The sequence below is a fragment of the Mus musculus genome, chromosome 13, assembly GCF_000001635.26.
Source record: "Mus musculus strain C57BL/6J chromosome 13, GRCm38.p6 C57BL/6J".
In the NCBI taxonomy this organism is placed as follows: Eukaryota; Metazoa; Chordata; class Mammalia; order Rodentia; family Muridae; genus Mus; species Mus musculus.
Genome location: NC_000079.6, coordinates 21778143 through 21804687, shown reverse-complemented (window position 1 = coordinate 21804687; position 26545 = coordinate 21778143). Strand labels below are relative to the sequence as shown.

The 26545-nt window shown below is 43.7% G+C and overlaps 4 protein-coding genes across 6 annotated transcripts; 3 read left to right on the top strand and 1 right to left on the bottom strand.

Annotated features, from left to right (window-relative positions):
* Positions 1-3126: 3126 nt before the first annotated feature.
* Positions 3127-17205, bottom strand: H2bc22 (H2B clustered histone 22). Of its 3 annotated transcripts, XM_006516690.3 has the most exons (3): positions 16793-17205; positions 7495-7499; positions 3127-3140 (listed from the first exon to the last, which is right to left on the bottom strand). In XM_006516690.3, the coding sequence occupies exon 1, from the start codon at positions 17171-17173 to the stop codon at positions 16793-16795; it is 381 nt and encodes a 126-aa protein (XP_006516753.1). In that variant the 5' UTR covers positions 17174-17205; the 3' UTR covers positions 3127-3140; positions 7495-7499. The 3 variants fall into 3 exon arrangements, with proteins under 3 accessions (XP_006516753.1, NP_835509.2, NP_001277395.1); NM_178202.2 differs by lacking the exons at positions 3127-3140; positions 7495-7499 and adding an exon at positions 15475-15664 and having other exon boundaries at positions 16797-17200; NM_001290466.1 differs by lacking the exons at positions 3127-3140; positions 7495-7499 and having other exon boundaries at positions 16745-17200.
* A 234-nt stretch (positions 17206-17439) lies between these two features.
* Positions 17440-17914, top strand: H2ac22 (H2A clustered histone 22). The gene has a single exon (NM_178184.3). The coding sequence runs from the start codon at positions 17470-17472 to the stop codon at positions 17860-17862; it is 393 nt and encodes a 130-aa protein (NP_835491.1). The 5' UTR covers positions 17440-17469; the 3' UTR covers positions 17863-17914.
* Positions 17915-21290: 3376 nt separating this feature from the next.
* H3c11 (H3 clustered histone 11) lies at positions 21291-21773 on the top strand. Its single transcript, NM_178207.2, has one exon. It carries the CDS (start codon positions 21318-21320, stop codon positions 21726-21728), a length of 411 nt encoding a protein of 136 aa, NP_835514.1. The 5' UTR covers positions 21291-21317; the 3' UTR covers positions 21729-21773.
* Positions 21774-24062: 2289 nt separating this feature from the next.
* On the top strand, positions 24063-24856 carry H1f5 (H1.5 linker histone, cluster member). The gene has a single exon (NM_020034.2). It carries the CDS (start codon positions 24134-24136, stop codon positions 24803-24805), a length of 672 nt encoding a protein of 223 aa, NP_064418.1. The 5' UTR covers positions 24063-24133; the 3' UTR covers positions 24806-24856.
* Positions 24857-26545: the final 1689 nt, after the last annotated feature.

The following is a 26545-nucleotide window of genomic DNA, read 5'->3' as shown; positions in this document are numbered from 1 at the left end:
GCAGACATAGTCTAGAATAGATGGGTTGTTTAAGTTACAAGCTAGCTGGGGAACGAGACAAAGCTCGTGGCCTAGGCATTTATTCCTAATTAATTAATTCTCAGAGTCGTTGTGCTGCGAGCAAAGAGGCCAGGAAGAGAAGACCAAGGTTGCAGCAGTGGATGCTGGTTAACACTGAAACTGAAAAAGTTGCCCCAGTACAAAGAGTTTTGTGTCAGTAAAGTGTTCAGTCACAGATGGGACATCTCCCTCATATACACACATCACTGGGGCTCAGAAATAGTCACGGAAGAGAGGGCAGAAAGATTGTAAAAGCCAAAAGTTAGGGAGGAGTACAGTGAACCAGTGTCTCCTGGATATGATAGGACCAATAGCTGCACGAAATCCCAGCAGCTGTGGTTGACTGCACAACAAGATCTAACCGAGTGGAAAGTGATGCGTGAGCCTTCACCCCTAAGGAGGCATGAACAGTTGATAGCTCCTGGGAAAGAGATACCTTTCTTTAAGGGGGGGTTGTAGGGGGACCCCACTCCAAGGAGGGTCCCACCTCTAGGAGCCCATGGGAAGTACAGATCGGATAGGTTTGTTGGGGTCCAAGAATCACTGAGGGAAGATCCCAGACTCAAAAAGTGTGCAAAGCAAAGAGGCCTTGTTCTACAGAAATTACCCAGCATTCACAGGTGAACCATTCAGCAAATGGCAACCACCCAATGAGCTTGTAAGTCCCTTTTTAGGCAGGGCTAGGGGAATTTTCCAGAAATATTAGGTAACCTCTTTTATGAATGGTAGGGACAAAGCAGTGACATTAGTACAATTCTGATTGGCTATGATGTTAATTTCTCTATATTTAGTGAGACCTTGGGGAATTTCAGAAAACAGCTCTTCTGGCCTTGTCATGTCCTCTGGCCAGGTGTCCCAGGAGCTGACTCAGCTCTGGAGCCATCCTCCCCAGTTCAGGGTCACTGTGGACTAAAGATCCAGCGTCACTGGCTCCCCCTGAGCACTCCAGTGTGCTTCTCGGAGAATTCAAAAATTTTATTCCCAAGGATTTATATCTTAGGGAACCTCTCAAGTTAGTTTTTATGGGGGGAGGCAAAATTTCAGGAGTATAAATGTGGAAGTGGATTTATAAGGAGTTGGGGGAGGAGCAAGGAGTGACTACGATCAAAACATATTATATGAAATTTTCAAATAATAAAACTAATATTAATAATAATGGCTTTACCAGATTTTTCAAAAGAATCCTACAGAATATATGTTGAGATATTTTCTTAGATTATACTCATTATACTGTCTTCAGCTCCACAGAAGTTTAGCCTCTTTGACTCTGCTTGCCCTGCAAAATGCGAAGTCAATTTAATGCTCTAAACAAGGAAAACCCTCCATGTGTTGTCAGCATATGCCACAGGAGGGCGGTCGAGTTCCACTTTAAATAACTAAACTTTGCAGTCAGAGGTGTGTCAGGGGTGAGCTAGCTCCTGCAGGGAAATCTCTTGGGGACAACATACTTGCTGATCCCACAGTGTGAGGTTTAGTGCTCTGAACTTTGAACCCAGGGATCCAAGCTCAAATCCTACTGGAGCATCTCACGGTTTTCATTATCAAGTCATTCCATTCCTTGAAACTTACACATGTCCCAGTATTAACCCCTAAAACTGCGCACCACACGTGTTCACAACCAACACTAGTTTTATCAGCCCTCAGAAATGTCTAAGGAGACCCATGGTCAGAAATCAACACTGCAGGGAGCCTGCCCAATTTCTGGAACCCACATTCTGGTGTGAGTGAGAAAGGTTACGTTTCAGGCATCTTCTTATTCCCGGAAAAGAATACACACGTGTGTGCGCTCTAAATAAATGCCTATTTTTTTCCCCTATCAGAAAGAACGTTTGTACCTGAGAAGTGAGAAGTACCTAACGTGAAGGCAATAAACTTGTGCTCTTCTCCCAGTCTCCACACAGCAAGGAGCCCAGCGGTTCAGCCACTCTTGCTCAGGCCACTGTGTCCAGTCACAGCTGCTGGTTTCTTGGGCTGTGGCTCTGGTTCCGGTTAGGGAAAGCCTCTGCAGCTGAAAGTCACAGTGAACGAGCCACAGCACAAAACCATAGACATCCTTAAAACACGAGTTGTTTGGAGTCCTTTTGGTTTTGTTTGGGGCGATGTTTGTCTTTTTGTTTGTTTTTATTCTTTTTTTTTTTTTCTAAACAAATTGCACAATTGCTTATTTCTCTAGTGACAACTCTGTAGACGACAGCCTCCTGAGACTGGGTCAAAGGTTAGACCAAAGCTAACAGGTCTTTCCCCTTTCGAGTTTCAATCATTGTTCTCCTCAAGATCTCCATTCACACCTCAAATATTAACTCTGACCTTCCAGACGTTCTCCCTCATTTCTGCACGAGCTTCCCTTTAGGGGGCTTGGGTACCCCATCTGTGTTTCCCCTTCTCACAGCTCCTCAAAGTCCACCTCTTGCTTCATAAACTCGCCTCTCTAGTCCACACATCATGTCCTAAGGAAGGCCAGGACTGTTTTGGTTTTAGCTCCAGTCTTTCCAGGAGTGACTCACAGTAGGAGTTCAAAATCTCCCCAGGTGTATAAACTTTCTGCTTTTGATCGTCCCAGAGCTTAGGATAGCTTCTGTTGAGTTTGATTTAAAGTCATTCTGCTTTCTTCCCAATTTCATTTTACACTATGCCTTCATCTCTTCATGTCAGGGTTTGAGAATCGACGAAGAATAGTACCCTACTCAAGTAGTATGCACCAGCAAAGAGTGCTTTTTCAGCTGACTTTCCTGAATGCAGGGGTCTCCCATTCTGGGAATGGACTCTAAGGCCCAGCTTTTCTTGTAAATTAGGGGAATTCCAGGGACAGGGTGTGAACTTTTACCTTGATTAGTTAGCTCTGTCCCTAGGGGTCTGACTGATCTTAAAATTGGTTAGGACTCTGGAGTCTTCCCAGGATGGTTGATTCCTCATTCTAGCTACCTATCTTTGCTCCAGGCCAGAGGACGTGGTGCCCTCGGATTGGCTACCCGAGGCTGTGGCTGGCTGACCACAGGTTCCAGGATCCAGGTTCTCGTTTCTAGGAAACAAAAACTTAGGCCTAGACTTCCAATCTGCCCGTTTGTAGCCTGTCAGCCTGGCTCTGACTGACTCAGTCCTCTCATTCCCAAATGTGCATCCACTCACGGAACACTTCTTGCCCCAAAGCTAGGAGAGTCTCCCTAGAAGTGAACAATACCTATGTCTCAAAAGTGGTATTGAGCACCTGTATTTTCATTATTTTGGTTAAAACCTCACCTGGGGGAAGAAAGGCTCCTCTAAGCCACCCAGCCTGACCCCCACCACAACCCCCACTCTTGGGAAGCCATCCTGGAAGTTTCTCCCTCCGTCCCTCCCTCCCTCCCTCTCTCTCTCTCTCTCCCTCTCTCTCCCTCTCTCTCTCTCTCTCTCTCTCTCTCTCTCTCTCTCTCTCCCTCTCTCTCTCTCTCTCTCTCTCTCTCTCTCTCGGCTGTAGAAGGCTCTACCTCTACCCTGGAAGAAGTCAAACCTCTGGATGACGCTAACCATATGTGGTTAAAGGGAAGTGGGTTGTTTGTTTGTTTGTTCGTTTGTTTTGTTTTGTTTTATCCCTGGACACAGCCAGCAAGGGTGTAGCTGAAGGTTCCTGTCTCCTTCCATAAGCAGCAAGAAGACAAAGCCTCTGGATTCCCTCTTCTTCTTCCAGGTCAGGACTTTTTACAGTGTGCTCTCAGCAGGAGTCTGAGCGTGGTCCTAGAGACAGCAGGAGAACAATCTCTGCGGCCTCAGAGCCTCTGCTGAGGGCCCAGCCCCCAGTTCTACCAGTGGTACAATTTTGGCCGTCTACCCAACAGCATCCGTGTTGATCGGTTTTGGAAAATGGATGAACTAGTGTTTTCACATTTGGCTGCTTATGTCGATGGGAGGCTACAGAGTTTTCCCCATGTGAGTCTGAAATCCACCGCATCTAAGAACCGTTTCCTTTGTCTCCATCAGAATTTAGCAGCTTGTAATTTTCCCTCCTGCTTAATCTGTATATGTACATAAATGTATGTATGTATATATTTATATGTATCTGTGTAATGTATCTAAGCTATATGTTTACGCACAGTAATGTATGTACATATACATATAGATATATATCTTTTGTGGCATATATATGTATATATATGTATATGTATATGTGTGTGTGTGTATATATATATATATATATAAATATGATATATGTCACATGTCACAGACAGACAGACAGACAGACGGAAGGATGGAATTGTCCTGAGAATTCGCAATCAGACTTTGCTACAACTGGGGAAAAGCCACTTGCAAAAACAGTTGGCATGAAGTAAATCCAACAGAGTGCTACGAGTTGGGCATTGATTGAAGTTTTATTTGGTGGCTTAGGTGGCTGAGGTGGCTGGCGGTCGAGGGAGCAATTTATCCACCAGAGGTTTGGGAGGAGCCTGGAGTTTGCCTTGGTGACCTGGGAGGCCAACCATCTCCTAATCCAAAAAATTCAATGTCTGCTCAAACCACCATTGCTAGACAGTCATGGACCTCATCTCCGCTTCTCGGAGCCAAGCTGGTCAAAAGCTGAGGAAGATGCTGGAAGGTTCACTCTCCATCTTATGCTATCTTCTGGCTTTCTGCTGGCCAAAAGCCAGCGTGAGGTGTATGGAGTCTATCACGCTAGAGAATATCCAGACTCCAGAGGGAGCAAAATCAGAAAGGAGAGGAAAGTGAGGGTAGAAAATGTGAGGCTGACAATGTATGAGAGTGTTATGTATGTATATGTGCATAGGAGCGAATATGTGCGTGAAAGTGTGTATAAGAACAAACGGTATGTGCGGAGGGGAGGGGGGGCTCTCCTTCAAGACTATGCAGGTGCTCAGGTGGGTGGCCCCACACCTATGCCTGAACAATCAATATGCAACTATCTGCCAGGCAAGGTAGCCAAATCCCGTGTCCCTAGAATTGTGAGGTCTGAAGCAGAAGAATCTATGATTTGAGGACGACAGATGTGACACATCAAAACACTGTGTCAAAAACAACCAAATAAATAAAACAACCACTATCACATTCACTACAAATGTTCCAAATACATGGTCACCAAATAGAGGCTGAACAACCTGTGTGACTCTGACTGATAACAGAAAGTAGTTGACAAGAAAATGTCTCCAATTTTAAAGGAATGACAAGAAAATGGAACAATAAAATTCATTATTGATAGCAGAGTTCAAATTAATTTTACATATGCCTTTGTACTGGCTATAGAGGGATGTTTTTATTAGCTGTTTCCTATCATGTTTGGGGTTGGTTGTTGCTGTTGTTGTTGTTGGAGATTGCTGCTGTTGGGGATTGTTGTTTTATTTTGTCAACAATGTCAATGCGCTCTCCCCACATGGGTGGTGTCTGTGGAGTTCTGGCCCCCGAGCTTCTGCTTCACTGTCCTCTCCTGTCCTATCACTTGCTGCTGCTTCTCAGAGCATTTCCAGGAATCTAATTTGGATTCGAAAAGGAGGGTGTATAAAATGGATGGTCTGAGTTATAATAATATGGACTATTTTAAAGAAGAAATCACAGCATGTGACCACTGCCTTGAACTGACCTGATAGGAACTAATGAGCAAGAAGCAAAAGTTTATGTGGCACAGATTTACAACACGGCAGAAGTCAGTGACGCTCTTATTCCAACTATGAGTAAAAGAAACAAGGTCATATTGGACTTTAGTGTCTATTTTAGTCTTCCAAAGATACAGGATTAATTTGTTGAAATAAATGCAGCATTTATTCTCTTCCCAAGTAATATTTGCCTGTGTTTGAAATAAGTGAACAGGAGTTTTGCAAGCACTTCAAAAAAAAAAAAAGCAAGGAAATTATAAAAGCAAAACAAAAACCAAACAAAACAAAACCCACCTCCATAGGAAGGCTTTGACCTTTAGATTATGGGCCCTGTTTGTTTCTGCTGAGACACTTTGGGAAAGATTTGGAACAAAAAAAAGCCACCCAAATAATCAATCGTCCCCTAAGGCCGAGCGAACTTGGTTGTTCTCAGTTGTTTGTGTTTGTTCGTCTTGTTTTTTCTCTTCTTGGTTTTTATTTCTCTTTTATTCCTTCTCCCCCTGAGGTTTGTTTCTCTCTTCCCTTCACTTTGTTTCCCTTCTAAGATGGAATCTCAAAATCTGGACGGGTTCATGCCTTGAATGCCAGGCAGATGCAGAAAGACCTCTGGTTTAAAGGCAGCCTCGTCTACATAGTTCCAGGACAGCCAGGGCTTCATAGTTAGAAGCGGTCTTGAAAACTGACCCCTATCCACACAAACAAAAAGACTCTCACATAACCCAGCCCTTCCTCCCACCATCAACAACTTCCCAAACGTCTAAATAGCGACATTTCTTCCAAGACAGGTTGAACAGAGTCTGTAGGGACTTCCTTAGAATCAAGAAAAGTTTAGAAGAGAAGCTTACCTCAGGGAGAAAGCATGCGGTTCAACCCATTCCCTTGACCAAAGGAAATGTCTTTCACAACACTCCAAGCCCTTTTTTTTAGTAGCAGAATGCCATTCTCAGATACCTCGTGGGCTCACTGATATTTTGCCATTGAGGTTTGATAGAGTCATGCTGGCCCCAGGTGGCCAGGAAGAAATCAGAGCTTCTAGCTCAGTGGGTTATCTGCTGTGTCACCTAGCAGGAGCATGCATGGTTCTGGAACCATAACTTCTGGGCCAGCAGAACTTAAGGCATGGGAACAAAAAGCCAAAATGTCCAGACTTGAGGAGTGATTGTGAGTGGAGCCATTCTCAGATCCACCCCTTATTTCCTGTACCTGTTGATCCTGGCTATGGGAGAGACCATACCACATGTCTGACCCTGCCTGACTCAAACTGCTTTTAGGAGTACCCTGACACAACCTTCTAGGTTATTGCCCCCTAACTGATGCTGTAATTGTGTCTTCAAAAGGCCACTCCAAGCCAGCTCCTTTAGGGTGGTGGGAAACTTGATCAAATCAGTGGATTCCATGAGTGTGGACCTACGGTCTCGCTTCCCCAGCCATGCTTCTTGGTCAGAAACAATGCTGTATAGACCCCCATGATAGTGTGTGAGACATTCTGCAGGTCAGTGGATGATGGTTTGGGCAAATGCCTTACAGGAAGGAAAGGCAATTCCATAACAGAATAAATACCTACTCCAGTAGGAACAAAGTGGTGTCCTTTCCCCTAAGGAAGTGGTACAATGCAGTTAACCTGCCCCCAGCTCTCTGAATGGTCACCCTAGGCAACAGTGCTGTATCAGCAACTGCTGTGGTTGGGAGTAACTTTGTTGTAGTGGGTGTGGCCTTACTGGAGGAAGTGTGTCACTGTGGGGGCCTGACTCTGAGAGCTTTCTCCTACCTGCCTGAGGATGCTGGAACAAGATGTAGAAGGCCTGTGAATTTTGGGTTTTATTTCTCATCCTTTCATGTGCATGTATGTATTTCCAACAGAGCCTCCTGTGCACTTAGTCCAGTCAGCAGGAAGTCATCTACCACTGTGATGTTCTGTGTACGAGACAGATAAGCAAGATCCTCTCTAACTAAATGATGACACAGGCTGGAAAGTTAATACATCCTTGGGGGGAAACTGCTGGCCTTGCCAATGGGAAGCAAACTGCTTGTGGTGGTCCTTGTGGACAGGCACTGAGAAAAGGGAATTTTCTAGATCAATGGCTACACATCATTTACCAGGAGATGCGTTGGTCTGTGGAAGTAAGGATACAACATCTTGATTTGCTGCTGCCATCGGAGTCACTATCTGATTAAGTGTGTGATCAGTGAACTGTCATTTCTTCAGGATCCACTTCACTTGTCTTCTGCACAGGCCAGATAGATTTAAAGGGAGATGTGCTGGAAACCACCACCCCTGTATCTTTCAAGTTCTTGATGTAGGCACTAACTTCTTAAATCCTTCCAGGTCTGCAATACTGGTTTTTAGTCACTAGGTTTTTTTTGGCACAGGCAACCCCAATGGCTTCCGCTTAACCTTTACAACCAGAAGAGCCTTCACTCTAAAGGTCATGGAACCAATATCAGGATTCTGCCAAATTCTAAGTATGTCTATCTCATTTGTTAATTCTTGGACTGGAGAAATGATTACAGTAGGGGTCAAGGAACACTGGACCCACCGTAAGTTAGACTTCAGCCAAAGCTCCATTAATCACTCGGCCTAAGTCCCTACTCTAACTGAAGGGGGACATGCGTCAATGTCAATTCAGAACCAGTATTAAATAGCCCCTAGAAAGTTCAATTGCTTCTTTCCCTCAATATACAGTTACCCTAATATAGGGATATAGGTTCCCTCTGAGGAACAATGGGGCAAAGGCTAACAGTAAAACTTTTATTAAATATTTTAATTTAGCAAGGTCCCATCAAGGGTCCTGGCCTTTTCTTCATTCAGGGAATTCTGGGTCAGCAAAGTTCAGAGAACCGGAGTACATTTCCATACAGACAACATGTGCAAGGGTTTGGCCAATCCTCTTGGAATGTTAAAAGCTCAGAAAAACCAATACTGGTGGATTAGTTTTCCTCATGTTGGAAACCTGAGAAGACTGTTGTTGAAACCCACTGGCAAACCACTGCCTGTGAAGATGGAGCCACTATTGCCCTATGCTTGGGAGATCTAGGGAAATAGGGAAGCCAGCCCGTGCTACCAGGATGTATTATAAAAGTAAGTAAATAAATGCAAAAATAATACTCCTTCATGGGGTGGATAAACTCCAAAAGCACCACAGCAGACAGTCAAGCAGTACGGTCACTAATACTGGGAGTGGGGTTTGAACCCACGCAGGCATCCGCCCATTGGATCTAAAGTCCAAGGCCTTAACCACTCAGCCATCCCAGTACTGATAGCAGATCCCTAAGGATCATTTCGGATCATTCTCTATTCAAGAGCATAAACCTATGCTGACTCGTTAAAGATTCCTTGGCCTATGGCGATTATAATACTGAAAGCTTTTTCTACATTTTAAGAAATCGTTTTTCATGATTACCTCCAATGTTACAAATAAATCTTTGCTTTTCCTTGATATGCAAAGGAAAGCCACCTGTGTGTGTGTGTGTGTGGGGGGGGTGGGTAGGCGGGGGTGGGGGTGGGGGGGGGACACGGTGTAGTTACATGGGGGTTTTGGAAAGCCTCCTGCTCCACAGTACTGAGATTACAGGAAGGTCCCACCACATGCTACATGTACACCAGGACCAGGTTGACCTCAAGCTTAGAGGTCCCCCTGCTTTTGCTCCTCTTTTGTTGGCACAGGAGGAGTGTGCCAGCAGGCCGTGATCAAACCCAGGGCTTTGGGCAAGCTAGGCAAGGACTGTGGTAGGTCACCTCAAAATTGAATTTTTTTTACTGTCTCCAGGTGTTGGAATTACAGATGTACCATTATGAACAGTTTTTGTTTGTTTGTTTTGCTTTATTCTGTTTTATTTCTTATGGTTCATCTGCTTTTGTTGGGAACATGTACTTTCATCTTAAATAGCTGCATATTCAGATTTAGAAGAATAGTATTTGACATTTCCTAGGAAATGTCAAGGAAGCCCACCTCTAAATCTGGTTTAAAGAATGTCATCCCAACACCAAATCCGAGTTAAGGAAGATGAGAGAATTTTGCTGTGAGAACAGCAAAACCCTGAAGAGATGGCCTGGTGCACATCAAATCCGGGCATTCTCCCATGCTTCACTAAGGGGACACAGAATAAAGATGGAGTTTGAGGGAAGGAATTTTATAACATAGCAGATCATCTAAGACCATGACTTGTGAGGACTTGTGGTTTAAGTTGGTTAAAGTACCTGTAGTGGCTATTCCTGGTTGTCAACTTAACTACATTTGGAATGAACTACAATCCAGAATTGGAAGGATCACCAGTGGCCCTAATCTGGAGGCTGGGAGATAGAAGTTTCTGACCTGAATCTTGGTATGAAGATCTTGAAGACAGAGTCAAGGTCATCTGGGATTAAAGGTGTGCTGGCACACACCTTTAATCTGGGCTACACCTCTGTTGCAGACAATATAAGGACATTGGAAGAAGGGAGTCTAGCTCTTGCTCTCGCTCCTTCACCTGCTTGCCGTGTGGGACTGAGTAACTGCTAGATCTTTGGACTTCCATTCATAGCTAGCTATTACTGAACCATTTTTGGGAATTGGACTGCAGACATCATCAATAAATTCCTTTACTAGATAGAGACTATCCATAAGTTCTGTGACTCTAGAGAACCCTGACTAATACAGTATCTGTCTGGTAAGCAGAGAAGCCTAGGTTTGGGTGCCAGCAGGTACATACATCTGAGGACTAGGCATGCAACAGTAGTGGGAAAAATGAGTCCCTGTCCTCCCAGACTTTCAGGTACAGAGAAGGGACTCCAGAGATGGGTCATCTTTTCAAAGAGAAAATATTTATGGAGCGGGAAAAATTAAAACTTAAATTAGGGCCTTCTTTGTGTAGAAATTATAAAGGTATTTACAGCCCTTCCACCTCACCCTAACCAGTTTGTCTTTACCACTTCGTTGGTCAGAAACAAAACCAATATCAAGTGAATACATGCATGTATCTACATACGTGACTGACAACTCACAACACCTGCAGTTAGCAAGCTGGAGTCAATGGTAGATTTTCAGTTCAAAGGCTCCAGCTCAAGCCCTAGAAAGAGCTGAAAATATTTCAGTTTGAGCTTAAATATGGGAAAACAGTGTCTCATGCTAAAAGCAGTCAGTGGCAGAGGAGACCAGGCCACCTCGCTGTGGAGGATCTGTTTCTGACCTATTTGCCTCTGCAGTCAGAAGGACGAGGCCCTCTTCCACACAGGAAGACCATCTTCTTTCCCTGGGTAAATGTTAGTCTCATCTAAGGAAGGACACAAAAGCTGCACAGGGAAGCCCATGGTGATGTTTGACCAACTATGTGGACCTCTCATTGCCCTGTCAAGAAGACATGTGGTCTTAAAGGTACAACACTTTGCTGAAAGAGAAAACAAGATTTCAAAATAAGAAGAAGGTTGGAGAAATGGCTCAGTGTCAGGAATGCTTACTGCTCCTTGACTCACGTTTAGTTCTCAGAACCCACATTGTGACACACAACTGCTTGTCACTCCAGTCTCTGAGACCAGAGGCACTCTTTTGAGCCATTTGAGTCCCCGAAGCACATGATAGACATACATACACTAAGGCACACAAACATATACAGAAATAAAAATAAGTGAAAAGGATATTTAAAAAAAAGAAACAGCAGATGCGGTGGCTCATGTCAGCATTTTGGAGACTGAGGTAGGCGGTCAAGGTTACACAGCAAAACTCTGCCTCCCCCTCAAAACAAAACAAAACAATTTTACTAACACAGACAAGTAAGAAAGCAATGGAATTTTGTTCCTGTTTTCCATTAGTTCAGCAAGTGTAATATGTTTGTAAATTCATCAGTGGAGTGTTTTCTGTTTGTTTTTATTGGGGCGGGGGGGGGGGCGGGCTTCATTTTGTTTTGAAGTATGGTCTTATTATGTAGCCCCAGCTGGCCTCTAACTCTCAGCCATCCTCCTGCATAGGCTTTCTGTGTGCTGCAATTACAGGCAAGTATCCTGACACCTGGCTCACCCCCACCTCCAATAAATGCAGGGCCCCAGCAATGCTAGGCAAGAGCACTCTAGGACAATCACTCTCAAGACTATAGCTGCATCCAAGTCAAGGAGAAACTTGGGTGCGGGGAGGAGAAATGTCTTATTCTTGCTTGGAAAGTTTCCTTACTGACCTCCCACTGAGTGCTGTCAAAGAACAACTGTACCCAGTGTATTCCTGTACAGTCTGTGGGTTTGTCTGTGAAGCAGGTGTCCTGTGAAGGTCATCCCTCCTGGTAAAAAGATGTCCATGCCTTTGGGCTTGCTTTTCTGTTTGCTTTTTGAGAGAGGACCTCGGGTAGCTTGGGCGACCTTGAACTTCCACTTTTCTGTCTTCATTCCTATGTCCTGGGTTACAGGCCCGAGCCATGGTTCAGGGTTTTATGTGGTAAAACCCTAGCTAGGTATCCAACTTCGTGCATATTAAGCATACACTGTACCAGCTGAGCTCTTGGGGTCTCTCCATTAGCCCAGGCTTCCCTTAAACTCACAGCACTCGTCCTATCTGGATCTTAAAATCTGGCTTTATAGGCCTATTTGCTAATTCCCCATCCCAGTGATATTTATCCTGAGACTTAAGAATGATTTTGTTGCTGTGATAAAACACCATGACCGAAGCAACTTGGCAAGGAAAGGTCTTGTTCCCATCCTATAGGTTATAGGTCATGCTTGGGGGAAGTTGGATTTTGAATTCTAAATAGGAACTTGCTTGCAGAAACTAAAGCAAAGCCTGAAGAGGCATCCTGCTTTCTGGCTTTCGTCAATTCTTCATACTTATCCAGATTGTACAGGCCACCTAGGGCCACCTGGGCAAAGTGGGACTGTCCACAGTGAGCTTCAGATCAGTCATCAATCTGATGCCCCCTCAGACACATGTGGTGGAGACAATTCCTCACTGGAAGGTTCCCTTTTTTCCCAAGTGGTTACAGTTCCTCTCAACTTGACCAAGAACCAACCAGGACCATGTTGCCAACTCACCAGCCCACTCTCAAATGCTTCCCTGCTGTGTGAATGCACAAGACCATGACTGACAGCCTTATAAAACAACATTTATTACAGAATGTACACAGGAAAAAATTATATTATTTTCATTTATATTCTTTCCACTATTTGGGCATTAGTATTTAGCTATACAGATATAGTTTAAGGACTGAATGATTTAATGCCTCAAAGTAAAACTGAACTATACAGTCAGGTGGTGGTAGCCCATGCCTTTAATCCCAGTAGTTTGGAGACATAGGAGGATCTCTGAATTTGAGTGCAGCCTGGTCTTGGGAGTTTGTTCTAGAACATACAGGGAGGGATACACAGAGAAAGAAATCTTGTCTCAAACAAACAAACAAACCAAGCAATCAAAACAAACAAAACAAACAAACAAACAAAAAACAAAGAAATATATTAGAACACACACACACACACCAAATTTCAAAACCAACTCCCCCACTTCTTCCACACCCATAAAAGAAACTAAATAAACCAAATAAAAAACCCTACTATACCTTGTGAAGTCATAACAAATAGCTACAAGGACAAACATAACAAGGAACACTGTTCTCAAGTCAAAAGTCTATCCATACATTTTTATACTGAGTATATTAAAAATTTACCCAGGTTTCCTTCTCTTAACCCTACTAGTACAAAATAAATAAATAAATAAATATTGAGCAACTTTTTAATGGTGGCTCATAATTGTGATTTTTTTTAAATCCAAACTAGCTGGCTTTTCAAGTCCCACTATTCCATAAATACATTATACCTTTAATGCTCAGACCTTGCATAACTTGTATGCAAATCTCTTACTTCACCAGGAACAAAGTTTGTTTCCACAGAGAAGTCACATCCCCCGACCTTCAATACATTCCCAGAACAGGACGATCACCTGGAGAGAGGCAGATGTCCCCTTCTCTTCCTTTACATCAATCAGCTCCATTTAAACAAGCCATTCAGGAGACTGGTCAGAGTCCAGCCGAAGGGGAAAAGACACAAACACTTCCTTACAGGAAAACCGAGTGAATTTTCTCTACTAGCTAGCACAGTTTACGTTCTGGCAGGAGCTCTTTCTTCTCTGTCCGGCGCTGTCCACTCCTCCCCCCCCGCCCCCCCCTTTTGGGACGGAAGATCCTAATGGAACTCCTGCTGCCGTGGAGCTCCTTCTTGAGCCAGTTTCACACTCAGAGGTCTGCCCGCCTCCCAAGTGCTCGGATTGAAGCTGGTAGGATCAAGCCTGGTGCACTGTTTTGCACAAAAGAAACTGCCTTAAAGAAATGTTTTGTCTTTGGCTTCCCTTCAAGTCCTCTGTGTGACCTTGAGATTCCTTTCTGCGTGAAAGCCAGGAACTGATAGCAAATGAGGTAGGCCCTCCAAAAGATTGCGGGATCTCCTTATTGCCGCAGGCAGCAGTGCGGGAGAGTCTTTCCTCGCTGCGGGAGACTAACAGCATGTGTCCTAATAGAAGTAGTCATCTTTTCATATGCACATAGAACATTATGCCTCTTGCACTGCAGATGAAGGCATTCGAGGCACAGCAAACTCAGAGAGGGACTTGTTTTGACGTTCTCTTTTTTTTTTTTTTTTTTTTTTAAAGATTTATTTATTTATTTATTATATGTAAGTACACTGTAGCTGTCTTCAGACACACCAGAAGAGGGCATCAGATCTCATTACGGGTGGTTGTGAGCCACCATGTGGTTGCTGGGATTTGAACTTCGGACCTTCGGAAGAGCAGTCGGGTGCTCTTACCCACTGAGCCATCTCACCAGCCCTTGACGTTCTCTTAAAAGACTAATTGTCTGAAGACAAATTTCCAGAAGCTGCTGAAATACGGAGACTTTCTTCCGACAACCGTTTGAAGGAGAGATTGCATCTGCAGAGATCTTCAAGGTCAACTCCTCGTGCATACAGTCTTGCCACAAATGGTTTATTGCAAGCCTGTCCCCTAGCTCACTTCCTTTCCACTTGTTTGACTGTATATCTTCTGTCCTGCACTAAGAAGGAATATAAACTTCAAGACATCTCTGATCAGGGTATTAGGTTTTCTTTCATGTAATATACCTACACACTTTGTTAGACCTCACAAAAGCCACAGCTCTCTTGATTAAAGTAAGCTTTATATTTAGAACTGGGAAGCCTGCTGCCTCTCCCAAGGTTAAGATTTCAGAGAACAGCCCCCTCACTGGCTTTTGAGGTACCTTTTATGAGGACATTAGGACTGATAGAAAAGTTGTGTTGTTAACATCAAGACAGAAGAGTCGGGGGCTCAAGGCTGCCTGTGAGGTAGATAAGTTATAAAAATACATCACGTGGAAGGGTAGTCATCAAGGTATCTGGTAAGAAACATTTTAGTAAGGCTAAAGGCAATCATATATCACAGGTTCAGGAGTTTAGCAAGGCAAAGGGGTGAGCATCATACATCATGGAGCCACAAGATGAGTACATTGAAAGACCTGCTTTGCAGGATACATTAGGTGTGGGAAACAAACTTACTCTTCTGAGGTATAGAGAGTTAATAACAATGTATTTCCTGTTTTGGTCTCACAACTTCTCTGGCTAATCTATTTACCACCACATTGTTAATCATGGCACAGTGAAAGGAGACAAGAAAACTTCACTTTCCCTCACAAGAATTCAGTCTGAATTTCATCTAACTCTAAAACAAGCCTGTAAGCGCAGTGTGAGGCTGAGGAAGGAGGTTTTCTAGTGAAGCCTTGTTACAGAGCACACACAAAATCAAAGATCCAAAGGTACCAATCTTCCGTGGAAAACCCAAACCCCAAACTCATATGGCGGGGGCGGGGGAAGGGGAGGGATGGAAGAGACTGTATTACATAATGGGATAGATTGAAACCTTTATTTTTATAATGTATTAAATACTTCTTTTTCAGGATCATATTGTGGAGGGTAGTTCACACTTCGGTCTCCACTCAGACAAGCCTCTATTTATGTTGCAGCTTCCGTACAATCATTTTAATTTCCTCAACTTTAAAAGGAAGGAAGATAATAGAATTTGTTCCACAGGATTCTATAGAGATTAATGGAGATGATTAAGGAAAATGGTTAGGCTTTATTAAGACCTTACAAGTCATACACAGCTAATGTTTCTTTTAGCAGTGGCACACTAAAATCTCATTGATATTTAACTACTTTGAGCTGTTCATATTCGCACCTAAGTCATCACCATTTGCATTTACTGTCCTAGAGGACTTACAGAAAAAGGGCTTTTTCGTCTTTAAAGTGGTTTGATTTAATCTTTACTTAGTATTTTATCCTCTGAAAAATTCCAGGACAATCCCAAACAATCAATATCCTTTTGAGGTTTTTTTCCTCCCACAATCTAATTCCAATCATCACCACACCAGCAGACAATGAAGGTGGAACAGAAGAAATTTACAAAAGTTGAATACACTTAGGAAAACGGAGGAAAGTTTTGTTTCCTTGGTGCTTAGCTGGGGCCTTGCAAGAACAAGTCTGGTTGTATAGGCCTGTAATTCCAGCGATTTATGAAACTGAGGCCGAATGTCCAATCTGGAGGTTAGCCTGGCTAGAATTAGTTTGAGAATATACTGCTAACCAGTGAAATTCATTCTGAAAACAAAACTTCAAACCAAACGACCAAGAAAACAGGACCCAATCAAATTAAGCTGCGCCTGACTACATCTCAAGTTTTCAGCGAGAATCATGTAGACCTCGGGGCTCCAATGAGGTATCTTATTGAACAGAATCTATTGTGACGTCTCAGCAGGAGTTCAAAAGCAGATTTGAGACATTAGGTGGTAGCACTTAACAAGACAGGCTAAATTTAAACTAAGAAATCCTCATAGATTCTGGGATACTAATTAGAAACAATTGTTAATGACAGTGTGGGTGCAGGAACTTAACCTAAGTACTCAGGACAGAGAGATCAGCCCTCGATCTCAGAGGTTAACCTGACTTCAGAGAATTCTAGGAGAGCTGGGGGCAGAAAAACAATATTAGGATTAAAATAAAAATGCAAAACAAAACCTCAAGACAAAAACCCTTACTTAACCCTAAAAAATAGTAACTAATATGTCCGAGTAAGGTAGAATCACTTAACAAGCAATCCATCTCTGTTTTGAGAATGTGGGTGGCTCTGAAAAGAGCCTTTGTGTTTGGAGTGAGTCAGACGAACTCACTTGGAGCTGGTGTACTTGGTGACAGCCTTGGTGCCCTCCGACACCGCGTGCTTGGCCAGCTCCCCGGGCAGCAGCAGGCGCACGGCCGTCTGGATCTCCCGGGACGTGATGGTCGAGCGCTTGTTGTAATGCGCCAGGCGGGACGCCTCGCTCGCGATGCGCTCGAAGATGTCGTTCACGAACGAGTTCATGATGCCCATGGCCTTGGAGGAGATGCCGGTGTCGGGGTGCACTTGCTTCAGCACCTTGTACACGTACACCGAGTAGCTCTCCTTGCGGCTGCGCTTGCGCTTCTTGCCATCCTTCTTTTGGGCCTTGGTGACGGCCTTCTTGGAGCCCTTCTTCGGGGCGGGAACGGACTTAACAGGCTCAGGCATGTTAGGTCAGGAACTCTACCACGCTACAACTTGCGCCGTGAGCCCTTCGCTTTTTAATAAGGCGTTATTCAAATGAGGCTTAGAGATACACATTTCTGATTGGTTAAAATTTTCAAATTTTCATGGCGTAGCGCCCAATGGAACTACGCTTCGGCATAAACGCCTCCCATTGGTCTAGACGAAAAGAAGAAGCCAGCCAATCGCGTAGGCTCTTTTTCGCGCTTGGAGAATCCTATAAAGGCCAAGCTCCTCCACTTTTGGCCTTTGCAGTTGTCAGTTCTTTCTTTTTGTTTAGAATGTCTGGACGCGGCAAACAGGGCGGCAAGGCTCGCGCCAAGGCCAAGACCCGCTCCTCCCGGGCCGGCCTGCAGTTCCCCGTGGGCCGCGTGCACCGGCTGCTCCGCAAGGGCAACTACTCGGAGCGCGTGGGCGCCGGCGCCCCGGTGTACCTGGCGGCCGTGCTGGAGTACCTGACGGCCGAGATCCTGGAGCTGGCGGGCAACGCGGCCCGCGACAACAAGAAGACGCGCATCATCCCGCGCCACCTGCAGCTGGCCATCCGCAACGACGAGGAGCTCAACAAGCTGCTGGGCCGCGTGACCATCGCGCAGGGCGGCGTCCTGCCCAACATCCAGGCCGTACTGCTGCCGAAGAAGACCGAGAGCCACCACAAGGCCAAGGGAAAATAAGACAATTGTTTCCTGATCATTTAAAAAACAAAGGCTCTTTTCAGAGCTAACACATTTGTCTTTTTAAGGAGCTTAAGCTTTATTGGTTGCTACTTTTTGTTACTTTCTATAGAAGGAATCTGTTTCTCCGATCCTCAGTTATCAAGGTGATTTTGGTAACATGTCCAATTCTTTTTTTAATGAAAAGAGATAAAAACACCACCTTTTCCCCTAAGTGGCTACAGAGTTGCAAATAGGTTACAAATTTAAAACCATTATATTTAAAGGCTATTATCTGCCAGTCTTTGATTTACAAAAGCTAAAGTTCAATGTTAGCTAGTAACAGCAATTTGTACTTAAGGTCACCATATGACAGCATCCTGTATTGATTTTCAACCATATTGGAATACATAACTAGTTTACAGGAGCAGTCTTATAAGATAAACATGTGCAAACTGGCAACATGAAAAGAGTCCACCTCTTAATGGCAAAGTGAATGTAAGCCGTTTGGAAGGTATCCAGGATTTGACCTATTTGGTCTAGCACAAAGGCAAACTCCAGCAAGCCTGGTCTGTCCAGGTTCTTGACCCGTGTGCAGCAACTGTCTTTCCTCATCAGTACCGAATGAGGCTCTTGAAAGGATAAAGAATGAATGTCCCCACATTACTGCTTTTTTAGAGTGGAGCCCTAGTTTCTACTTTTCCCTTTACTGAAGAATTCTGGCTTTAGTACCTATGTTTGGAAGCAAAGGAGAATCCAGGAGAGTAGAATGCCAGGGATTTCTTTCACAGGCCCAATCTCTTTCAGTATTTAACTCAGTCTCACCAAGAAGAATATTAGCAGGATTAAACATGCTCAAGGCAACCAAACCGGCCAAGTTTCAAACTACTTTATATAGGGGACTTAATGTTTAACCCCAAGTATATCACTTGGGTATAAGGATTAATTGAAGATGACACTGAACACAGGGATGGTGAAACACTTGACAGAAGTCTCCCTTTACAATGCCATGAAGAAAAATTTCCATTATTGTGCTCTGACCTACCAAAAATAATGCCCATCATTGAGGATTTTTGCTGGTTAGCCTCTCCTGTTACTAGTTTGTGTATTTACCTTCCCATGTATTTATTCTCCAGATCCTTAAAAGAGCCAGTAAACTTCATTTTTACGTTTTCTTGAGCTTGCTTGCTGCAAAGCTTTCTCTGTATATATTTTATAAATCATTCTCCCTGCTAAGATGCCATTTGTCAAGTCAATTTGCAGGTCCCAGGTACCAAGCTTAAAGTTAGATGAAGTTTCTTTTCTTTTCTTTCTTTTCTTTTCTTCTTTTTTCTTCCTGTTTTTATCTCTTTTCATTAAAAAGAGAATAGGACTCAAGTGTTTTGTGTTATAAAATTTCAAATAATGTGCACAGAGCCTGTGCTTTTCCCATAAGTAGAATGCTTTTTGGTTTTAAAGTAATTGTTGCAAGGAAAGCAGATTCTTGAGGCTTTTCTGCAGGATGCCAAGACCACTCACAACCTACAAGCCCCGGAGAATGGAGTCATTAACAGACAGCTTGGACACTTCACAATATACTTACAAAAACTATTAAAATTAAAGGTGGCATTACTTCCAAGAGTAACAAAAATGTTGACACATTTTAAAGGTAAATATCACTGACATTGCAAGAGAAGAATGGGAGAAAACTCATTTGCTCTAGAAGATAGTATAAGGTGTTTGGTAATTCTTTCCAAACAGCTAGAATCTCAAGAACCAAGCAACACCGTTGCCTTTAAAATGGGTTTTCTAGCAATAAAGTCATCTTTGGCCTCTGCATTGTGCCTCTTTTTTGTAAATGTAATGGAGAGAATGTCTGGGTGCAGTTGTTTTCCATGGGTAGAGAAAGAGGACAGGAGCCAGTTTTTTTTTTATCTCCTCCCTCTGCAAATAATAATAATAATAATAATAATAATAATAATAATAATGGAGCAACAACTCTGATTCTTGAATGATTTTGGAATGAAGAAAACAGGAATCACTTTTCAGCAGATATGTGGCAAGTCTGAGAAAAGCACAGGGGGAAGCAGCACAAAGATGGAGTTTGAATCTCTCCTTCCCAAATAATTACATATGGAAAAAAAAAACCAACCCATTTTGGCAAAGTGTGGGAGCTCAGGGGCACATCTAAGCTTCAACTACACTGATACACCTTTACCATTCTAATTCGCAGGCTGTTTAGCTTTTGTTATAAAGAAAGCACTTTGCACATCTGACATTGTCAGAAACATTTGTCTTCAGCCCTCTTAGGCTCTGAGTACATCAACCAAGCACAAAGACTACGCTGTGAGTGAAGGCAGGTTAGGCGCCTGACTCGTAAAGGATGACCTGTGGGTAGCTCCGAATGTGGGGTGGATAGAGCTATTTTCAAATGAGCGTCTTCAGCAGTTCTTTTTTCCTGATAATCTTGGTAAGGTTCTCTGGTAAACAGCAAGTAAATATTGCTTGTGCCTGATATTCCCAATTAGGCAAAAAGCCTGTTCATAAAACAACATGCTTACTGTCTGATCTTATTGCTTTTGTTTCTGGCAAATTTGACCACATTAAGTGGGGGAAAGGGCCTGGGTAAAAAAAACGGCACCAAGCACTCCCGAAAAGTCATGTGCTGAATATCACCAAGCCTGCCATCGTCTTCCTGGCTCAGCAGGATCATCAGATCACCCCTTGCTGAGTTACTCCAAAGGCTGCCTTAGTCTCCTAGAGCTGTATACATAGTGTGTGTGTGTTGGGCGGTGGGGTGGGGCTGCTATCTGTGAATTCCCAGCGTTCGCTTTTAACCTTGAATGGTGTAACTTTGTAACTTGTAAATAATGAATGCCAACCTGGGAATGCCCCTGTCCCCTACAGTGTTGCTGTAGAAGAGTAACAGAATCTCAAAGCCTTCTGGATCTCAAAGCCCTAGTAAGTTGCAGATACACTGATTTTGAATTTTTTTCGCGCCAAAATCGCAACCGCTGAAAGGCAGTATCAATTGCAACTTCTAAAAGTTTCCGGTCATAAAAGTGTTGCAAGCAGTTTTTGAGCGAAATCAAGTGTAAGAAGTGCTCATGACTCCAGGAATAACTTTTTTTTTTTTTTTTTTTTTGTTAATTTTCCTTTCAGATTTCTTTCCATTAAATTTCTGCCCCCAAATAACGGTGCTCTTGTTTAAATAAATAGCGAAGAGGTCTTTTGACCTCCAAAGCCAACATTATCTCGAGATGATAAATTCTGGGAGTTGCTAGAGTAATTGTTATGTAAAAAGATGAAATTTGTACGTTAAATATAAAATGTAGGCAACGTTTTTCCTTTCCTTACTCGGTTTAAACGCGGACCAATCCCCTGTCTGGAACTATGATGTCAGCAGTTTACTGTCCAATCCAAAAGGGTGGCTTGTTATATATATACTTGGGCTTTTCCATCTCAACACCACTTTATTCACTTTCTAGTGTACTGAGATGGCTCGTACTAAGCAGACCGCTCGCAAGTCCACCGGCGGCAAGGCCCCGCGCAAGCAGCTGGCCACCAAGGCCGCCCGCAAGAGCGCCCCGGCCACCGGCGGCGTGAAGAAGCCTCACCGCTACCGTCCCGGCACCGTGGCGCTGCGCGAGATCCGGCGCTACCAGAAGTCGACCGAGCTGCTGATCCGCAAGCTGCCGTTCCAGCGCCTGGTGCGCGAGATCGCGCAGGACTTCAAGACCGACCTGCGCTTCCAGAGCTCGGCTGTCATGGCTCTGCAGGAGGCCTGTGAGGCCTACCTCGTGGGTCTGTTTGAGGACACCAACCTGTGCGCCATCCACGCCAAGCGTGTCACCATCATGCCCAAGGACATCCAGCTGGCCCGTCGCATTCGCGGGGAGAGGGCGTAATTCCCCTACCTGTTAATAACAAAAGGCTCTTTTCAGAGCCCCCTCCTTTGTCACCAAAAAGCGGCTGTTTACCTACCTCAGGTCCAACATCTATCATGTTTTCCAGTATCTGAGCATATGTGCTACATCCTCCTAAGGTGTTCAAATATAGGTGAGGTTAGTTTACAATCTAGAGGCATGTGCCTTTGAAACAACCTGACTTCAAGGTGGCAGTCAACTAAAATGTGTGGAAGTTAGCTCCTACAGCAAATCTGTAGATTCATGCTTTCTGGATACTATATAGTGCTACTGGTTAATGCAAAATCCCCAGGCGTGTTCCCTAAGTCTGCAAATTGCTTTCATAAGGAACATTACTTGATTAGTGTGTTTATTTGGGGGGGGGGGCAAGGTTTGGAATTTGGCAATCTTGAACCCTTTTAAGTGCTAACATTGGCCCTTTGTAATTAGCTTCATGCTGTGACAAGTTTGAGTCAATATGTCTGACGTACGTGGTTTTCTTTTAACCATATATGGCTTGCCGGTTTTGTACACCATTCCCAGAGTATGTGTAACAAATATGTTGGATTCTTTAGCAGCCTTGCCAGCCTCTGTACTGTTAAGACAGCCTCCTTTATTTTATTTATTTATAGATAAGGACTCAAAAGTAGCCCAGTGCTCAACGTTGGACTTGCTTGAATATGTAGCACGGAAAACCTTGTAATCCTAATCTTGCTTCAGTTATAATCGATAGGATTATAGGTGTGCCCCAATAAATTATGCTTAAGAAAGATTGCTATTGTCCAAAACAAAACAAAGCAAAACCCCAGACTGTGTTTCTTTGGAAAACAAAGTAATAAAATTATTTGTGATTTATTAATGCCCTTTATTAAACTAGTACAAATCTTGTACATCTTTCCTCACCCAAAGCAAAACTGACTTCTATTTCTACTATAGTAAACTTTAATTTTTCTTTTTTCTTTCTTTCTTCCTTTATTTCCTTTTTTGGTTTTTGAAGACAAGGTTTCTCTGTGTAAGCCTAGGTGTCCTGGAACTAGATTTATAGACTTCAGACTGGTCTTGAGCTCAGAGTTCCACCTGCCTCTGCCTCCCAAATTCCTGGATTAAAGATGTGTGCCAGCTTCTCCAAATCTTTGAATTTGTATAAGTATAGGTCACCCAATAGTATTCTAGAATATTGGCCTGCTTGCCATCTAAACACGCAAAAATATCAATATTGTTATTGGCTATTTACTTAAGAGTGTGGCTGTGCTGTTTGCTAAATACTTTCAAAATCTCACTGGCCATCTCATTTGAGAGCAGTGGGATCTCCCTGAAAATTTTTTGAAAGTTTTAGAATTTTTCTAATGTAAAATATTTTTTAATGTATTTTCTGTCTACAAATATCCCTAGGAAATGGTGAAAGCCCGTTTCTCAGAACCATATCTAATTTATTTTTACTTAGAAATAAGGCCATTGTCATCTGAATTTAGCAATTCCTTTTTAAGTATATGTTTTAAACCTTTCTGTGAATGAGGGTTTGCCTACCTGTATGTATGTGCATCACTTGTATGCTTGGTACTGGGCCAGTCTTGCAGAAGGTCCGAGATCCCCTGGAACAGGAGGTATAGACAGTTGCAAACTGTCCTGTGGGTGCTGGGAACTAAACCCAAACCCCAAGAGCAGCAAGTGGTAACTGCTACACCAGCAGCTCCTAAATATAATGATTTCTAATCTCCTTACTTCAAAGAAGTCGCTATCACACTGGAAATATTGCGTTCTCCATTAAAGATATCAATGCATGCGAAGTACTAGGAGCTTGAACCATTTTTAAAGAGAAATATCTAAAGTGGTTAATTTTAGTCTGGAGCCAACCAGGCACTCTAGCCTGTGTTATTTGCTACAGACACAAACAACGTTTTTGCACAAACCAAAAGAACTATTAGTTCTACTCTTGCACAAATTAAAGGCGGCATCTTTGTACAAATTCTCTTAAGTAATGTTCCTTGCATACTTCGTAAAAGTTAACAGAAATATGCAAGTAACTCTCACGATGCGCTCTGCTTGGTGGATTTTTTTGTAAACACTGGAAGGATTTTTAAAAATATTTTTAGTCAGTTGCGCGTGATTCAAAAAAGCACACACAGGTACGTGAAACCGAAGGCTGTTCTCCCTTGGAACTCCAAACTGCCAATTTCTGTGTTATTATTTTCGGCAGTAAGTAAAAATTTGGGGACTAACAAACACAATTTGGGATTGTAACCTTGAGTCGCCGCGGGCAGAGGGCGGTGGATTGGCCGCTCCACCAATCACAGCCCAGCACCGGCTTATATAAACCAGGAGCCTGAGCAAAGGAGCATCGCAAAATTTGCTCTTCGCGTTAGATTTCTTTTAGTTTTCTCGCAACTAGCAAGCTTTTTGTTCTCGCCATGTCTGAGACTGCTCCCGCTGAGACCGCGGCTCCGGCTCCTGTAGAGAAGTCTCCCGCCAAGAAGAAGACAACGAAAAAAGCTGGCGCGGCGAAGCGCAAGGCCACTGGCCCCCCGGTGTCCGAGCTCATCACTAAGGCTGTTTCTGCCTCTAAGGAGCGCGGCGGCGTGTCCCTGCCTGCCCTTAAGAAGGCACTGGCTGCTGGTGGCTACGATGTGGAGAAGAACAACAGCCGCATCAAGCTTGGGCTCAAGAGTCTGGTGAGCAAGGGTACCCTGGTGCAGACCAAGGGCACCGGCGCCTCTGGTTCCTTCAAGCTTAACAAGAAGGCGGCTTCTGGCGAGGCCAAGCCCAAGGCTAAGAAGACCGGGGCTGCCAAGGCCAAGAAGCCTGCAGGTGCTACCCCTAAAAAGCCTAAGAAGACTGCGGGGGCAAAGAAGACCGTGAAGAAAACTCCAAAGAAAGCGAAGAAGCCTGCGGCGGCTGGAGTGAAGAAAGTTGCCAAGAGTCCTAAGAAGGCCAAGGCTGCTGCCAAGCCTAAAAAAGCAGCAAAGAGCCCGGCCAAGCCCAAGGCGGTGAAGTCTAAGGCATCCAAACCTAAGGTTACCAAGCCTAAGACCGCTAAGCCTAAGGCTGCCAAGGCCAAGAAGGCTGTTTCCAAAAAGAAGTAGGTTTGCTTGCGACAGCAACAAAGCCCCAAAGGCTCTTTTCAGAGCCACCTAGAGAGCTCTGTGAATGTAGCTGTACACACTTATGCTTTCCATGGTCTGTCTCGATTGGGACAGTTAACTGGAACCCTTATCTGCCACGATTCCTGTGCTCACAATCTACAAGGTAAGACTCCGTTACGATGGCTGTTAGGTACTATGGTCACCTGGTGACCTTTGTACGTGAGCCATAACTGCACACATTCATTTCCCTACCTCCATGTGCTAGCTGGTTGAGCCTGCGTGAGTATGGAAGCACTGGTAACATTAACTTTGTTAGGGTGAAGTGAGGCTTCCACACAGTAGCCAACGCAGGGCGCGAAAAAGATCGAATTCATTGGCTGTATGCTAAAGTATCACCTAAACCAATGGTACGGTGTTTTATTACTAACTTTAAACTTGATTGGACAGTCATTTTATGACGTTTACAGATAACGCGATATTCATCGCCTTAGTTTGTCTAAAACGCAACCAGTGCGGATACCGTCCTACGCACCCCCCCCCCCCCCCACACACACACACTTTAAAAGTTTACTTTTCATCTTAATAGCTGGTGAAAGTCCGGGCCCTACTGGAAGGGCTCTTAGAAGGCGACCACCTCGTATACTGAACAGCAAGGAGTGGAAGCGCAGCCGTAAGCTAGCTGTAGATGCTGAAGGTCCTGAAGCAGACCCTGGACACTGGCATCTTTTCCAAAGCCCTGGGCCACTCACGTGTCCGAGTGCACAAAGGCTGTGCACAAATTTCCACTCTCCCAAGTCATTTACAGTTTTTATGGAGCTTTTTCACTCAGTTCTCCCATTGTTCTCAGTTCTTCACTCAGTTCTTCCACACAGACATTCAAGTCCCATGAAGAACGGTCCTTTCGTTTTAAAGGTTTGTTAATGTGTGACTCCCCTACGTAGGACTTTTATTGTATTTAACATTAGTTTAACATTAGGTCAGTTTTAAGTTTTAAAGACAACGTAGCGATTTCACTTTTAAAGTTTGATTGTCGCCAGTACTACTAATTGGTAATTCGTTCTCACGGCCATTTCAGGCTTCCTAGTGATACAGGTAGGAATGATCGGAATAAATAGTTTTAAAGGGAAGTTTCAAGTCACTTCTCTCTCTCTCTCTCTCTCTCTCTCTCTCTCTCTCTCTCTCTCTCCCCTTTTTCTTTCTTTTTTTCTTTTCCATTATTAAGGATTGGGAATGTGGTTTCTTGCTCACATCATGGCAGGCTTACTGGCTTAAGGCAGAATTGGCTCCTTGTGTATACACTTTGCTGGTAGCTCTATTTTTATTTTATTTTTTCCTTTTATTCTTTTCCTTTTCCGTCAGTCTGTATATCTGGTCTGGATAGGGCAAAATAGCCGTATTTATTCCCATAGCCATACGTTTCTATGATTTTTCTACAATGAAAATGGCAGCTTCATTTTGCCCCCGTGAGTTTTATTTGTCTCTTAATGTTTTGCCCTTAAAAAAATTAATACTTGTAATTATTTTCAGATAGTGTCACAGACCAGCATAGACCTCCAACTGACAGCAATTCTTGCTGAGCCTCAGTTCTGGGATTATATGTTAGAATGCAGGCACCATCTTGCCTGGTTGTCATTAATTCCACGGGATTAGAATTTTCTTCATCTACAATGCAGATCATTCCCTTAGAATTGGCTCTATGTCTCATTTCGATACATTTCTGAATGAGTTGCCTTCAGCAAA

Coding starts and splice junctions, on each gene's coding strand:
- H2bc22 (NM_178202.2), bottom strand. CDS start 17,173: ATGCCTGAGCCTGTTAAGTCCGTTCCCGCCCCGAAGAAGGGCTCCAAG. Junction 15,665..16,796: donor ACCAAGTACACCAGCTCCAA/GTGAGTTCGTCT, acceptor TAATCTCTATAG/AATCCTGTGGAACAAATTCT.
- H2ac22 (NM_178184.3), top strand. CDS start 17,470: ATGTCTGGACGCGGCAAACAGGGCGGCAAGGCTCGCGCCAAGGCCAAG.
- H3c11 (NM_178207.2), top strand. CDS start 21,318: ATGGCTCGTACTAAGCAGACCGCTCGCAAGTCCACCGGCGGCAAGGCC.
- H1f5 (NM_020034.2), top strand. CDS start 24,134: ATGTCTGAGACTGCTCCCGCTGAGACCGCGGCTCCGGCTCCTGTAGAG.